At 40.3% G+C, this 15,607-nt stretch overlaps 1 protein-coding gene across 1 annotated transcript in view; it reads left to right on the top strand.

Annotated features, from left to right (window-relative positions):
* Positions 1–1,362: 1,362 nt before the first annotated feature.
* The window catches only part of dnah9 (dynein, axonemal, heavy chain 9), a 199,808-nt gene continuing 185,563 nt past the window's right edge, over positions 1,363–15,607 (top strand). The window contains exons 1-13 of the mRNA XM_085361180.1: positions 1,363–1,740; positions 2,392–2,588; positions 2,677–2,835; positions 4,083–4,213; positions 4,355–4,566; positions 6,178–6,411; positions 6,500–6,667; positions 7,108–7,224; positions 7,339–7,489; positions 9,920–10,034; positions 10,232–10,300; positions 14,851–14,977; positions 15,276–15,422. Of these exons, the coding sequence (XP_085217306.1) occupies positions 1,378–1,740; positions 2,392–2,588; positions 2,677–2,835; positions 4,083–4,213; positions 4,355–4,566; positions 6,178–6,411; positions 6,500–6,667; positions 7,108–7,224; positions 7,339–7,489; positions 9,920–10,034; positions 10,232–10,300; positions 14,851–14,977; positions 15,276–15,422 (2,190 nt within the window). The 5' untranslated portion in view covers positions 1,363–1,377. The remainder of the gene's footprint in view (positions 1,741–2,391; positions 2,589–2,676; positions 2,836–4,082; positions 4,214–4,354; positions 4,567–6,177; positions 6,412–6,499; positions 6,668–7,107; positions 7,225–7,338; positions 7,490–9,919; positions 10,035–10,231; positions 10,301–14,850; positions 14,978–15,275; positions 15,423–15,607) is intronic.

Below are 15,607 nucleotides of genomic sequence, written 5' to 3'. Positions count from 1 at the left end.
ACACACACACTGTGCTTGAAGGTGGCCCAGCATAAAATGCACCTACATAGGATAAAAGACGTCAGAGGCGGTGTTTGATGTCATTTTGCTGCTAATCCTGTTCCACATCCCACATGAGAATAATGAACAGAGCACACACTCATTTCCTCTGCTGGCCTCACATCCTGTCAAACAGCAGCACGATGGTTCACGTTCAGTCTGTGAGGTTTGATCATATCCCACAAACAGAGGACACACAGAAAGACCACTTCCAAGAAACCAGTACAGTAGTGACGTTTGGATTTCCTCATATCAGACCTGCAGTCTGTTCAGATGGCAGGATGTCAGATTTTTGCTCAGGAATGCACAAAGTGTGGAGCATCGAGTAAACATAAAGACAAAATCAGAAGCTTCTTGGAACAGGCCTCTGACTAGTAAGTGCAGTGTTGCCACCTTGTGGTTAGCTGTGGCAATCGCATCTTTCCTAATAAACGAAAGGGCAAAGACAAAAACGAGAGTTTTCACAAAACCGTCAGCATTTACATCATTTAGATTAAAGGGTATAAATAGTAACTTTCATACAGGTTACTTATGGATTCATATTTCGTCCGAACATATCCAGTGTGCTGATAATCGTGATGATTTTTCGAGAAGGTAAACATCCTGTATCCTCTGCATGTAATCAATTAAAGAAGACTTCACGTAGAAAAGTAATGGTGCTCATCACAGCTTAACCCTACAGGGCGCAGCTTGAACATCCACTCCAGAGTCTTTGATGACCCCGAAGGAAGATGCCCTTCGAATACTAATAGGTATGCGAAGTGTTTTAACATACAGGACACATTAGCTACAACTACAGAACTTATGAATCTGCAAACGTGTTTCATTTTAAACACCAGTTATCTCTTCCATCACACGCATACCGCTCGGGTTTACTACATCACATTTGTTTAAAGAGTAACTCTACAAGAAGTTTGAATGTTTTACGCAGTAAATTTATTTTGGTTCTGATACCTTTTTGCTATGTTTAAACATGTTACCTAAAATGAAGACGCTTTCGTCTGTGCGCCCTTGTTGGTTTATACTTTATCATGGCCATTTTTCTATAACTATTCACTATCTTTAGTGAATAGTTATTTACTGACATGATTTTGTGACATGTATCAGATGCATTTATCTCAGGTGTGTTGCTTGTCGTTGCCACAGTCAGAGAAACTTTCCACTGAAATCCTGTCAGGGAAAATGGGTGTCAATCAGCAACTGGATGGACTGAGGGATGTTCTGGGTCAGCTCCAAGTCGCTCATGTTCCCCAAGCAACGGCCTGATGCAAAACACGGCGTTACTATGGTTGCCGAGACACAATCAGTGCATACAGTCAACGTGACTGACCCGGGCACATGGAGGACCTGAGGGAGTCACCTGCTGCTGAGGACGAGAGACTGGACTATATAGCGGAATGCGTCCTGAGGACTCTTAAACTGAAACAGGACAAATGGCAGAAATGCGTGTCCAGCGAGGACAACAGGCAGGTGCTGCAGGAGTTCCTGGACAAAGCCGAGCAGAGGACTCTGGTGGTGTCTGTGACTGCAGGAGGACAGCTACAGACCGCCTCCTCCTTCACTGGCGACTCCAAGAACAAGGCGGTGTACTTCATAAAGCGAACCACAACCACACTGAGTCCCGAATCCATGAAAGAGAATTTGTTTTACGGGGACCTGTCTTATGCTCCACTTGACCAGTTTTCTGCTCTAGTTGAGGAGGTAAGCCACAGAGCAGGGTACGTTAATGATTGTTAGGTGCATGAAGCCCTACTTACCACGACCGAGTACATTAACCTCCTACCTAGACTGCAGTAAGCATGCAGAGCTGCGAGTGAGGGTTCAAATTAAATGACCGCTTTCATCGTGGTCCAAAAACAAAGCACTATTCCTTTTTTATGCTTAAAACAGTACATATTTCAGTACTAGGTACAAGTACTTAGGTATTTCTAGGGAAAACCAGCAAGCAAACCTCGCCAAGCAAAACAGCCAAATTATTGAAATAGTAAAAAGTCAGTGTTATTAAAAATGATGCTTAAATTAAAAATGTAATTTAAAATCTGTAATTGAAAATATTAGTTAATACGTTGCCAAAACTAATATTGTACCTAAATGGTTGACATTGTTTGCTAAAAGTAATTGTTTAACAGTGATATGCATAACACTAATGACCTGAAAGTTTTGTCACAAGTAACGGTTAATAATTGACGGGGTTAAAATAATTGCTAATGTCAGTCTATAGTTAACTTACACGCCACACTTGAGAAAAATGAGTACTTTTAAAACTTTAAGTCCTTTTCCTAATACTGCTGTCACTCTGTACTTTAAAAGTTTAGTCCATAACATTTTTCCAATTTCTTTAAACTCCTTCAGGTTATAGCTCCACTGCTCTCCAACAGCAACAACTACATTCAGTGGCCACAAGTTGTGGTACAGGATATCAAGTGTCATGTCCACTCCCTTAAGAACAGTGTGTTTGTGGTGTCTGGCCAAATCCAAGGCAAGACTCTGTTGCCTCTTCCCGCAGGCTCGGAGCGAATAGACCGAGCCGCCCTCGAGACGGACAAAAGGTAAGCAGACCGCTGTGACAGGATCGTGTCAATGCATCATTTGTCCAACTCATACATTCTAAAATGCTTTACTTGTGAAACATCACAGGGGGGAAATAGTGGATAAAAGCATCATCCACTCCTTGGAGTCTGCAGTGATAGAGTGGAGCCATCAAATCCGTGATATCCTCAAAAAAGACTCCTCTGAGGCTCTGCTGGAAGGCAGAAACCCCACACCTCACACCGAGTTGCTCTTCTGGAAGAACAGGTCAGCACCTCTGTTATTACACACACAAAGTAGCCAGTGGCAGCTTCTGAGAAGTGCTTGTTTCAGTGTCACAAGTGTGAGAAAATAACACAGAAAATAATACAACTTTGAATTACTGAAGGGACCTAAGTTTTTGCTTCTAATTTCAGTTTCAAAGTGCCTGTGCTGTCGAGTGAACAATGTAATTTGCAGCCCAGTACTTTCTTTATTTCTTTGCTGAAACAAATCTGCTTATGTAACAGAATTACATCTTATGAGAATTACATGCTAGCAGTCCAGTATGCTCTATTTTTACCATTTGTTTTTCCACTGAAGAAATTAGACAAAAATGAAAAACAACAAAAGTTGTTCCTTTTTCTTAAATACATACTCTAATGCCACCAGCCTTTGGTACATTTTTTATGTTATTCATATGAACAAATTAATGCCAACACATATGGTAGTTCATATTGTGCAGTCTGTAGCTACAAAATTAACACTGACCCTGCGTTAATTGAATTCAGTTTATTTATTTATTTATGTAGCACCAAATCACAACAATAGTTGCCCCAAGGCGCTTTATATTGTAAGGTAAAGACTGCAGTAATACAAATGAAAAAGAAAGAAGAACAGAGAATCTGCATTTCTTTTTGATGGTGCAACCCCTTTGGCTTTTTAAAGAATCTTTAAGGAAAATATATGAGAAAATGTTTTGATTTGTTCCTTCAGTTCCAATCTATGTAAAAATTTCTGGATGAATTTCGGGTCTCCGTCTGTAATTCAAATATTTTATAATGTATATTTTATGAATTATAGTCCCAGTAAATGTGGAATAAATTATAAAGCCTGGAATGCTGAAGGTGATTGACATTAGCATATAAATGTGCAGTGAACCAGGTTTTGCTAATGTCTGGTTTCCAAATGGTCCAGAATGGTTTTTGTAATTGTCATTTCTCAGATAAGATTTGTCCAACATTCGAGGCATAAATTAGTAAAACATTTTGGTTGTGTTAGGCTAATCAGATGTTTACCTTTCACTTGTAACCGCATTAATAATAGTTTCTTTTCTGTGATTTTTCTTCTTCACCTCTGCTGCGATTGCTGTTGCAGTAACCTGCTGTTAACACAGCTGACCGGGCAATGCTTCCAGGTTTTTAAGAACAGTTTTACACTTTCTGAGTCATTCTTTGCAGTCTTTCAGAAGTGATTCAGGCCCCTGGGAAGCTGCAGTTAAATAGATCCATAAACGTCCCTTGTTTTTCTTTAAGATATGCAGATTTTAAGTGCATCCACTCCCAGTTAAAATCATGCAAGGTGAATAAGATGGCAGCGTTGTTGGAGGCTGTGGAGAGCTGCTACCATGCTGCTTTTATGAACATGCAGCAGGATGTCCTTGCAGGTAATCTAACAACAGACAATAAACTTAATGAAGTTTGCTTTCTGAGATGCAATATGTTTTTGTTCTTTAAGGGCCAAAGAACAAGATGCTTTATCTTTTTACTTGTGGTCAAATTGACTTTGATCACATCTTCATTTGCAGCTCTCGAGGAGGCAGAAGACATCTGCACCTACCTGAGACCCCTGCAGCCTCTGTTTACTGACATGGAGAATGTGGAGATTCCTGCTGTCAAGGGTCTAATCGGCCCTTTAATGCACACAGTATGTCTGGTGTGGGCAAACTCAAGATACTACAACACTCCAGCACGGCTGATTGTTCTCCTGCAGGAGACATGTAACCTCCTCATACAGCAGGTCAGCTGCAGTTTCTGCTCTTTGTCTGCATGTTTTGTTGAAATGACTTTTGTCTTCACAATTCAATTCAGTTCAGTTTAAATCCAATTCAGTTTTATTTCTATAATGCCAATTCACAACAACTTTTGCCTCAAGGCACTTTATATTACCAGGTAAACACAATATTAGAAAGAAACCCTAACAATCAAACAAAACCGTGTCACACTATCCCCTATAGACAGGCAAGTGAATGTGTTTTACAGCTAGGTTACAGTTGGGCAGTCGGTGTTGCTAAGTAGTCATACTGCAGTGTTTCTGAACTGCGCTTTCAGGGATCACCTGTCACTGCGAAGTGGGTGGGTGATTTTCTTCTTAGAGTTTTTTTTCCTGTTTGTAGGTGGAACTTTTTTCTTTGTCTGCTCAGCCATGAAAGTTCATGCTCTCAAACTGTTCTGTTTTATTGTGTTAAGTTTATTGGAAGCAAGTCCCTGTTTTTGCAGCCAAAAATATATAATGTACCAGAAACTCCTTCCCAGGAAAGACCTGGCAGCCACCAGCGTTTACCTGCTGGGCTGTGCATTGGGAAACACTGAGCTGTAGGCTGTCTTTAGATTGCCACTGTGTCCCATGGCATTTAAGTGCCCACACTGCACATGGCAGTTTCAAACTTGGCCTAGATCCCAGAGACCAACCAATGCTTCTGTCTGGGCTATCTTCTTGTTTGCTGTTGCATATTTTTCTTATCACCACCTGAAACAATATTCACCATATAATGATTATAATATTAAAACTCAGTAGTGAAATTTGGCCATTAAACAACCCAGATTTTCAAGATTTGGTGAAAATACACTATTATTTAATGGCCTAACATTGCGGGGAACAGGCTTATTTGCTTTCTTCTCAGAGTTAGATGAAAGGGTCGATATCACATAAAATGCAGGAAAGTCACTTTTCTTGCTTTCATTGCAGCAAACTCAGCAGTAAGAGCTGTGTAATTCATCTTAGATGCAGCATCCTTTTCAATGGATAGAACAGCAGGTCTGCACAGTCTGCCCCGAGAATGTGCTGTGCTCAGATAGCTGACGATTTGTTTCAACTTAGAGAAGCTCTTCTCTCCTGATGCTCCATTTACCGTGATAGGCACAAGAATTCTGAACACATCTTGCAGCTGAGAAATGTTTATCTAATGCCTTTGAGGAAAGAAAAGGTTTGAAGTGCTGTAGTTTTCTTTGGAATTGTAGATCTGAGTATCCTCAGCTCTATAAAAGGGTCTCTGTGTTTATGTCCTCAGATGCTCTGTGCATATGTAGATGCATTTCTACGTCAGTACATTGCAGTTCTTTAATTAATGCTTTCAATGGCAACTGGTGGTTTAATATATATATTTAAACTATTGGTTGATAAACATGTATATTTATTCATAACTGTTTGATGACAGTTGACTGTAGAGCAGAAGACAAGGAATAAATAAGGAGGTCCATCTGGATTCCTCCGTTTGCAGGAAGTTGCACTCCCCGTACTCGCCTATTAAACAAAACCACTGATGCCACTAAACACAAACGCTAATTACCCATCACATATTTTTTTAATCTTATTTTTAAAAAAAGATAATTCTTGTTTCTCCTTTATCAGGCCCGCATCTATCTAGTACCAGAAGATATTCTGAGAGGAGAGGTTTCTGAGACTCTCCAGAAAATACAGACCACCCTGGAGGTCCTGATTCTCTTCAAGAGCACCTATGAGGACCGGCGGGCCAATCTGAGGCAGTACCAGAAGAACGGGAGCTTGGTTAGGCCCTGGGACTTTTCCCCTCTTTTGATTTTCTCCGGACTTGACCGATTTGTTAACAGAGTCAAAATCATTAAGGTGAGTATGGAAATACGTTCTCAGCACCTCTTGGAGAAATGCCAGCATTTTTGGTATGACAGTTGACTGGAGCTTGCCTTCTCTGCAGGATATCTTGTTAACAGCTGTCGACCTGCTGAAGCTTGAGAAACTGGAGATTGGAGGCGTCCGAGGTCGAGCCCTCAGCCAGCAAGTCCAACAGCTCCAGCAGGAATTTACTGACACGTATAAGTTCTTCACAGAGAAGCCCTATGACTGCTTGGATGTAAACAACATGGTACGAATGATTATGATCATAGGATATATGGGGCTCTAGTTCACTTGCCTGCTCTCTTATTTTACTGAGCATTGTCAAGGTGAATTCCTTTTAAAAGGGCTTTATGAAATATGAAAGGCTACAGGCCCAGCAGAGCTTTTATACCTTCTTCTTATCCTGGCTAACAGCACAGTAGCGTGGTCGCCCAGCATCGGTGGAGCAAATTGCTTTTCTGCCAATAAAGTATTTTATTTGTAAATGTCATCTGTTTGCTTATCCAAGGTTTTTGAGACCTATAAGCAAATATAAATTGACTTAACTTGAATATCTCGAATCGCAAATTGTTGAATGGCTTTGAGTCAGTGAATTGTGAAAAGGAATATGCTTTGCTGGCTTTGCATTACATCACACTGCTGTTTGGTATTTTGGCTGTTGGTGTAGCTGAGCTATTTCCTCTGCAGGAGTTTGAAGAAGACGTGAGGCAGTTTAAACTGAAGGTGGATGACATAGACCGAAGACTCGGAGCTATCTTCTGTCAGGCCTTTGATGACGCCTTCGGTCTGGAGCACGCCTTTAAGGTCTGGGATCTTTTTCTCAGACACACACACATGCATACACCCACCCGCCCAAACTCACACACGTGCACACACACACATAATCATTAAGCCCTTTGGCATATCTGTTGTCTGCAGGTTCTGGACATGTTTGGCAGCCTGCTGGAGCGCCCGCTAGTGGCTACAGATGCTCTGGACAAATACCCTTTGCTTGTGTCTATGTTTGACAAGGAGCTGGACTGCTGTAAAATTCTCTACAACAAACACATTCAAGCTGCTGAGGAGTGGGGTGAGATTCACGACAAAGTCTTTATTTCACAAAAGTCTAATTATAAACAACATTATGATGGTGTTTATTTAAAGAATATGCCACTTTTTAGTCTCACAAACTTGCAAAGAAAGACACAGTCAGCAGTTAATGTTGGTGTCCATGATAACTCTATATTTAAGGTGCATTTATACACCTAAATATACTTCATTTTGTAGTTTAGCTGTAAACACCGTTTAAATTTGAGTCTCAAGGGGAACTTGTCTTTCCCTGTTGAAAAACATCATAAAACTGCTTTTGCTTGGGGTTGGAAAAAAGGTTGAGATCAGTGAAGAGTGAGATCCATTACAACCCCTCAAGGATGTTGTCAAAGTTTCTAAAGGAATTAAACGTGGAGTGTTCTTGATTTAAAAACTTCTTAATTGAAACGACCAAGCTCTTTGGAAATTTGCTGAGTTTAAACCCTTAAAACCCCCACACACCCATAGTCCACCCACACAGATGATTTTCCTGTGTGTGGGTGTGTACATACTGAGCTTAATTAGGGCAGCTGAATCACCCTGTAATTGTTCATCATGTAATCCCCAGTGTAGCTCCTCCCAGCTGCTGATATGAGGTCACGAGGAAACAGCAGTCTTTTGAAATTTGCACTTTAAAGATAATCTTGATAGATTATAGTGTACTGACAAATCTAGCATATGGAAACTATACGACGAGGACATGAGGGGATCTCACATTATTGGGTGGTCGTTGCTCAGTTATGTGCCTTTTTAGTTCAGCTTTTCTCTGAATTTTGGGAGTATCTAAAATTTGGGAAAATTACATATTTAGTACATTTTTTGTTGTTGTTGTTGGTAAAGCAAACAATTTTACAGTTCAACCTTGGAATTTTTGCTGTCTGGAATGAGCTATGGTGATGCAACGTCTGGATCAGCCAGACTGGTGATCAGGAAGTCCAAAATTACTGATTAAGTTCAAAATCATGTGTTAGCGGAAATAAAAGGAGGTGAGGTTGGGACTGGCGGTAAGGGTACTCTGGTTTGTTGACCGTCTGTGGCTGGGTTAGAGAAAGGAAAAAATGGATTGAACTAAAAAGCTATCTGTGAAATCTCTATGCAGAAATCTTGAAATTGAAATCGGACAGGCTTGTGGTAATGATGCAAAGTACCAATTCAATTCAGTTTTATTCATACAGCGCCATATCACAAGAACAGTCGCCGCAAGGCACTTTATATTGTAAGGTAGACCCTACAAACAGCACTTTGGTGACAGTGGGAAAGAAAAACTCCCTTTTAACAGAAGGAAACCGGCAGAACCAGGCTCAGGCAGGGGCGGCTGTCTGCCGTGACCGGTTGGGGTGAGAGAAGGGAGACAGGATAAAAGACATGCTGTGAAAGGGAGGCAGAGACTAATAATCAATGCAGAGAGGTCTATTAACACATAGTGAGTGAAGAAGAAATGCTCAATGCATCACAGGACTACCCCAGCAGCCTACACCTATTGCAGCATAACTAAGGGAGGATTCAGGGTCACCTGGTCCAGCCCTAACTATATGCTTTAGCAAAAAGGAAAGTTTGAAGCCTAATCTTGGAAGTAGAGATAGTGTCTGTCTCCTGAATCCAAACTGGAAGCTGGTTCCACAGAAGAGGGGCCTGAAAACTGAAGGCTCTGCCTCCCATTCTACCTTTAAATACTCTAGGAACAACAAGTAGGCCTGCAGAGCGAGAGCGAAGTGCTCTAATGGGGTGATATGGTACTACAAGTAAAGTAAGATGGGGCCTGATTATTTAAGGTCTTGTATGTGAGGAGCAGGATTTTGATTTCAACTCTGGATTTAACAGGGAGCCAATGAAGGGAAGCCAATATAGGAGAAATCTGCTCTCTCTTTTACCAGCATCAGTTACTTCCTAAAAGAAAAACTTTTGAGGTGTCCTTTGCAGATTTTAATCACACATGTAGCTGTGTTCTTGTGCTCAGGATTTCCACCGATGAAGCCTAATCATGTACATGTATATCCAGTTGCTGGTACTTGGTGAGGTAATTGAGCCATCAACATGCAGGGATGAGTGTGAAAATATAGGTAATCTAAGGTTCACCATTAAACACTTACTATAATCAGAGATAACTAATAAAACTGAATGAAACTCATTTATGTATTCATTGATGTATTCAAAAACAAAGCTGCCAAAAGGTAGTACTGACTTGGCAGTGTACCGTGAGTTTGGCACATGTCACAGTTGCTCTTCGTCCCTCCATGAAATAAAAAGAAACTGTGAATTAAATGTTAATTCACAGTTCAAAAAGCTCATTTTAATGTGTGTTTGCTGCAGAGGCTGTATTTATTTACTTCTTCATAAATGACCAAAATATGTAATTTGCCTAAGGGTGCTCAAACTTTGCATAAAACCGCCTATCTGTGTAATTCTATGTGATGATGTTTGACCTCCTCAGGTTCAGCTCCAGTGAATAAGAATATGCCAGCAGTAGCTGGAGGGCTGAGATGGGCCCAGGAGGTGGAGCAGCGCATCCAGACCCCCTTCTTCAAATTCAGACACCTCACCTATCCGTGAGTCTCACTTCAAATAAAGCAGATTAAAAAATGAAAGTTGATGTGGCCGTGCATTTCCAGTGGTCTCAGTATGAATTAATCACTCTGTGAGCAGTTTTAGAGGCCTCATAAAAATGAGGCTTTAGAATATTGGACCCTGGAAAGATATTGGCTCTACCCTTTGCATGGCTTGTAAAGCTTCATCTTCTCTGCAGGTGCTTGGAGACTGCAGAAGGAGCCAGGGTCATCCAGAAGTATGAGGAGATGATGCAACTGCTGGACAGGTGTGTGCCGCACTTATCTCAGCGTGTTACACTGTGTGTCATCATGCTGAGATGTATGTATTACTGAATAAAAGAACAGAAAGGAAGATTAAACAGAATAGACAGTGAAAGAATATGACACCATTTTATTGGAGTGCATAATAATACTATAAAGGCAGATATTAAATATTAGCTTTAGTCTTTGAAATGTAAATGTTTCCCTGTAATTTCATGCCAACCTTTCTTAAACCCAGCGTTTGTGATTTTGTTAGTTGAGTGTAGAAAATTTATGAAGCAGCCCCTGTGGAATAACATGTAGACATGCAGCTCTGGGCATGATTTATGTTCTCATTACTGTGGCGCTGCTCTGCAGATTATTTTGCAGGACTCCCATAATCCCATATGCCCTGTCACTGCTTACTGATGCCAAGTGAGAAATGGCCTTATAGACCGCATCCAACATCAAACCCTGCAAGATAAAGCATCCCACTGGGAAGGATATGTTGGGGTTTTTTGTTTGTTTGTTTGTTAGTTTTTTGTTTTGTTTTTTTGGGGGGGGGTGGGGGGGTGGGGAGGGGGGCTTGTTTCCTTTTAATCCTGTCCTGTGTTCTGGCAGATTTCGCAATCACAATTATGATTTAAATACACCGTTGTGCCAAACACATTTCGCTTTTCCTCTTGTTCTGGGTTTATCTGTTTATTTCTTTATTTCTATTCATGTTATTTCACTTACTACACTGTATATGTGGTCTATAGTATGACAATGTCTGAGGCAGTACAGGCAGAAAAAAATAACAAAAGAGAGGGAAAGGATTAGGGAATTTAAAATAGTAATGCACAATGTATTGCCAACTGCTACACCTGTAAGAACAAACAAACATACAACAGGCATTCGAAAATGCACAGGTACATAAGCCGACAATCTTCTTGTGGTGTGTGTGTGTGAGTGTGAGAGAGAGAAACTGAGAGAGTGTGAGTGCATTTGTGTCTTTGTCACGAAATATATTTTAAAATGAGGGTTGGAAGCCAGAATACCACCCTCCCAGGAGTCAAAGGCAGGCAGAGAGCTAACTGAAGACCTAAAGCCACACATCTCAGAGAGAGGTCCTAGATGGGGCGCCCATGTCCACGGCAACAGGCAGTTGATCCCCTAGAGGACGGACACCCCATTGCAAGCCGAGATCAGGGTCCCAGGGTTTCAGGCTCCCAACAACCACCTGGTACCCGGCAGGAAATGCTGTTTGGATGGAATCAAACTGAGCTACACCAGTCAAAGAAACATCACAGAGATAAAAATAATAATAATTGCAAACCATCAACATGTTTTCTCTCGTTTTACTGTTGCCAGGTTAGTTAGCTTAGCTAATGCAGTTGAATTGGATTGTGTTACTCTAAATTTCTGTTTAATTTCCTGTTATTTTATCTACCTGATAAGATACACTTTAACACTTTAACATAACACATTTGAGCAAAAGACTTCTCTTGAACAGTTTAACACATTGAAATTTTCATGAAGGGAGCATTTATTGCAGGATTTGTTAGACTGCATGAGTGTAAATCATTAGACACTTTGTTAATAGCAGTTAATATCACAATAACACACAAAATCCCATTTCTTTAGCTGAATCTACAAAAAATGATAAGTTTGAGGAAAGTGAAATGGTGAAAGTGGAGGACAAAAGAAGAAGAAGCTACCTACAGCATCTGATAGAGGAAAGTCATGTCCTCAAGAAATAGGAGGGAAAATCCAGAAAAGATGACCTAAGAGATGAATCTTGACCTTCATTTGATCCATCCACCTTTTCCCAAAACCTCATCAGAAATGGTCATAGTGGAAAGGTGGCTGTCAAGAAACCGTTCTTAATAAGAAAGTACAACATGATGAAGAGACAAATCACACAAGGACTGGTTTAAAAATCAGTGGGAACAGCTCTTATGGAGTAATAAATTCACATTTTTGTTTTAAATCTTTGTCAGTAGGAGGTCAGAGGAGACTTTCAGCAGTGAGTGCGGCGACTCTGTCATGATTTGGGGCTGCATTTCAGCTGCTGGGGTGGTTCTTATCAAAACTGATGGGATTGTGAACACACTACAATCAAATAAAACAATCAGACTTTGATCCAATACCATCTGAAAATCAGCGGTACGTTAACCTCAACAGGGGTTGGGAATGGCTTCATTGCATGACAATGATTGCAAATACAGTGAGAATACAGTAAAAGCATACTTAGATAGAAAAAGACACCATGAAACATGAAGTCGGTCTCCCCAGAGCCTGAACTTCAACATTACTGAGGCAGCAAAAGTCAGCCAACATCAAAAGAAGAGCTTTGGAATGTCCTTCAAGAAGCCTAGAAACTATTTCTGAAGACTACTTAAATAATTACGAGAAAGTTTGTAAAGCTTTCTTTACAAGAAATTAATTACAAGAAAGCTTGAGTTCGGGTTGTGTTGAAGGATAAAGATAGTCATACCAATTATGAACTTTCAAGGTTGTTCGAATTATACAGACTCAGTTTCTCCCTTATGTGCCGTATTTCCATATATGTTTACCCATTGCTGCACCTTCAGTTTTCCTAACATTTTGTTAGGAATGCTTGTTAGATGTAAAGAAATGAGGGGTGGCTCAAGATTTTTGCCCAGTACTGTAAGTGCAAGTGAGTAAGTGAGGTCTAATTATGCAGGATAATTGAAAGCACTTGTGTCGGCTTACAGGACCTTTAAACCTGTATTCATGAACATTTTCCACAGCAGACGTTTGGATATGCTGCAATAGCATTAGTGTGATTAATATTAAAGAGTGACTTCTTTTGCATACTAACTCAGTGGGACTGAGTCATCATGATTCTCAGTTTGCTTTTAATTAAATTTACTGCTGTGACAACTCAGTGTCTGCCACAAACAGGTTTCATTATGCAGCAAAACAGCATTAGCTTCTTTTAAAATTAACACAACTAACATGTTAGTGAACTGCACCCTGTGTTGTTAATAAGTTAATATACATTAAAACTAACAGATGCTAAAACTAACAATTTCACTTATTTTTATTTTTTCAAAAGTTGAGTTTTTATTTTTATTTTAGTGAAGTAAAATATTTTCTTTAACAATTATGTTCACATCTTTTTTCAGAGGTTTGGTATATTGTACCTACGAAGACCTCCGTCTTTATAGTGACGCTTTCCATCGTTTCATCAGAGCCCCTCCGTGCGTTTAGTACTTCCTAAGTATTTATGTAGACTACATAGATTGGAATTCTGCTGCTACATGCTTGTTAAAGATAGTCTGCAGATAGTGCCTATGGCTCCAGTATCTTTGAATCGGGGCGCTTTAGCCTGCTATATGAAGGTGGGCCACCATAAAGGATCATCTTTCTGTTTACTGTTGGGCTACAATGTAAGACTACTGCTTACAATAGCAGCAGTTACTGAGCGCAGTAAAGGTTAACCGTACAGCAACAGACAAAACAGGCTAAAAGGTTCCACCCATTTGTGTGTTAGCTTAAAATACACTGAAAAACATTTGTCTATCAAAGTATTATTTGAACAAATTCATTAAAGAGCCACATGTTTGTTCTCAAATTTGTGTTTTTCCACTTTGAATTGGTGAAGGATAAAAAATGATCACAGCAGGGTTGGAAACGTTCGAAAAGGTGGAATGAATAGTCAGCCCTTACTGCTCCGGAAGTGTAGATGCGTGTGTGCACGTGTATGCGTGGTAGTACGTGAATGAAATCCACACACACTTACAGATTCCCATGCAGAAGCCCATTCCTTATGCCTCACAGACTTAATATCACTCCTTCACTTCATGTCCCTGCAACCACAGTAATGAGATGATGAACAACACCAGTTCTTTGCCCTCAATTTACTCCCATCAGAAATTAGAGCCCTTGTTATGCTGTAATAATCATCGCCGTTGCCTCCGATGAATGCCACCGTTATTATACACATTCTAGTCAGGAACAGAATGGGCATCCTCACTCATTACCCCCACAGACAAAATGTAGTGTGATTTATGACCATGACCAAAGCATTTGATTGCCTCTGCGTCTGCGGTGCCACTATCAGGAAATGAAGCTCACAGCTGAAATCCAATAAGGAGCACACAGCGCGCACTGAAGTTCTCATCATAATCGTAGCTATTTACAGATTGATATAGCTGTACAGAGCCCTGACATATTGTCTGTTCCCTGCCTCTTGCAGATGAATCAGCGTTTATCCTCATATTACCTCCCCGCACGCCTGGATCTAACCCTCCTCACTCCTCTCCCTTTATCCTTATTGTGTGCTTGATGCAGATGAGCGATTCGCGCCTCTCATTCTGTTTACAACCATGGAGAAATGGGAGAATGGCTCAATCATATGCCTTTTAGCCTCTTGTTTTGCTGTTTATGTTAATTTCCATGATATGAGACATTTTTGTGCCGGTGGCCTTAAATTAAAAACCTGGCCCTGGTAATGGGAATTTGAAACAATGTTATACTCTGATGGTAAAAGTGCAAATTGTTTTTCTGTTGTAATAACTTTTGCTCGATTGTCATCGCGCGTCTGCTTTTTTGTTTGCTGTTTTAGATATTCCACCAGCTTGTTTGAGACATGGACAGAGACTGTTGGTGAGAGTTCTCAGTACAACCTCAGCCTGCCGTTAATCAAACGGGACCCGGACACTCAGCTGATCACAGTCAACTTTAACCCACAGGTCTACATTAGCTCCCACACAGTTTGAAAAGCTGATGGGCTTGTGCTTTTTGTAATGAGATATATTAGAGTGGTGATATATCAAGCTAATTTATTTTCATCTTCCTCATTAGTATGGTCAGTATTTCAGTTTTTAATTGAAATGATATAATGGGTTATAATTATGGGCCAAAGTGATTTTATCTTTTCTAACATCGTGAATTTTAAAAAAATTATCAGCGGCTTGTACTGATCAGACCAATTTTAATGTCTTGATATATGTTTCAGTGCTTCTAATGTACTTTTTAATCTCTTCCTAGCTGGCGGCTGTGCTTAGAGAGGTGAAGTACTTAGTGGCAAGACAGACTGAAGCCATCCCTGAAACTGCAGTGCAGATCTACACCATCAGGGGGCAGCTGTGGCAGTATGTGGCTAACCTTGAACTCACTGTGGACCGATATAATAAGGTTGGATCAGATTAGGTTGCAAGTTTTCAAACTGTGATGTGGAAATTTATCGTCAAAAAACTGCAAAAAAAATAAATATATTCTGATGAGCTTTAAAGTGACCACCGTTATTCTTCAACAAAGCCTGAACTCTTCTAAGCCTTCGTGTGATTTCTTTAGGAATAGTTCTGATTTTTGAAGACCAC

This window comes from Diplotaxodon limnothrissa, linkage group LG8 (assembly GCF_057381915.1).
Source record: "Diplotaxodon limnothrissa isolate DT_005_m linkage group LG8, D_limnothrissa_male_GT1.1, whole genome shotgun sequence".
Taxonomy (NCBI): Eukaryota; Metazoa; Chordata; class Actinopteri; order Cichliformes; family Cichlidae; genus Diplotaxodon; species Diplotaxodon limnothrissa.
This window is presented reverse-complemented; position numbering and strand designations above follow the sequence as displayed.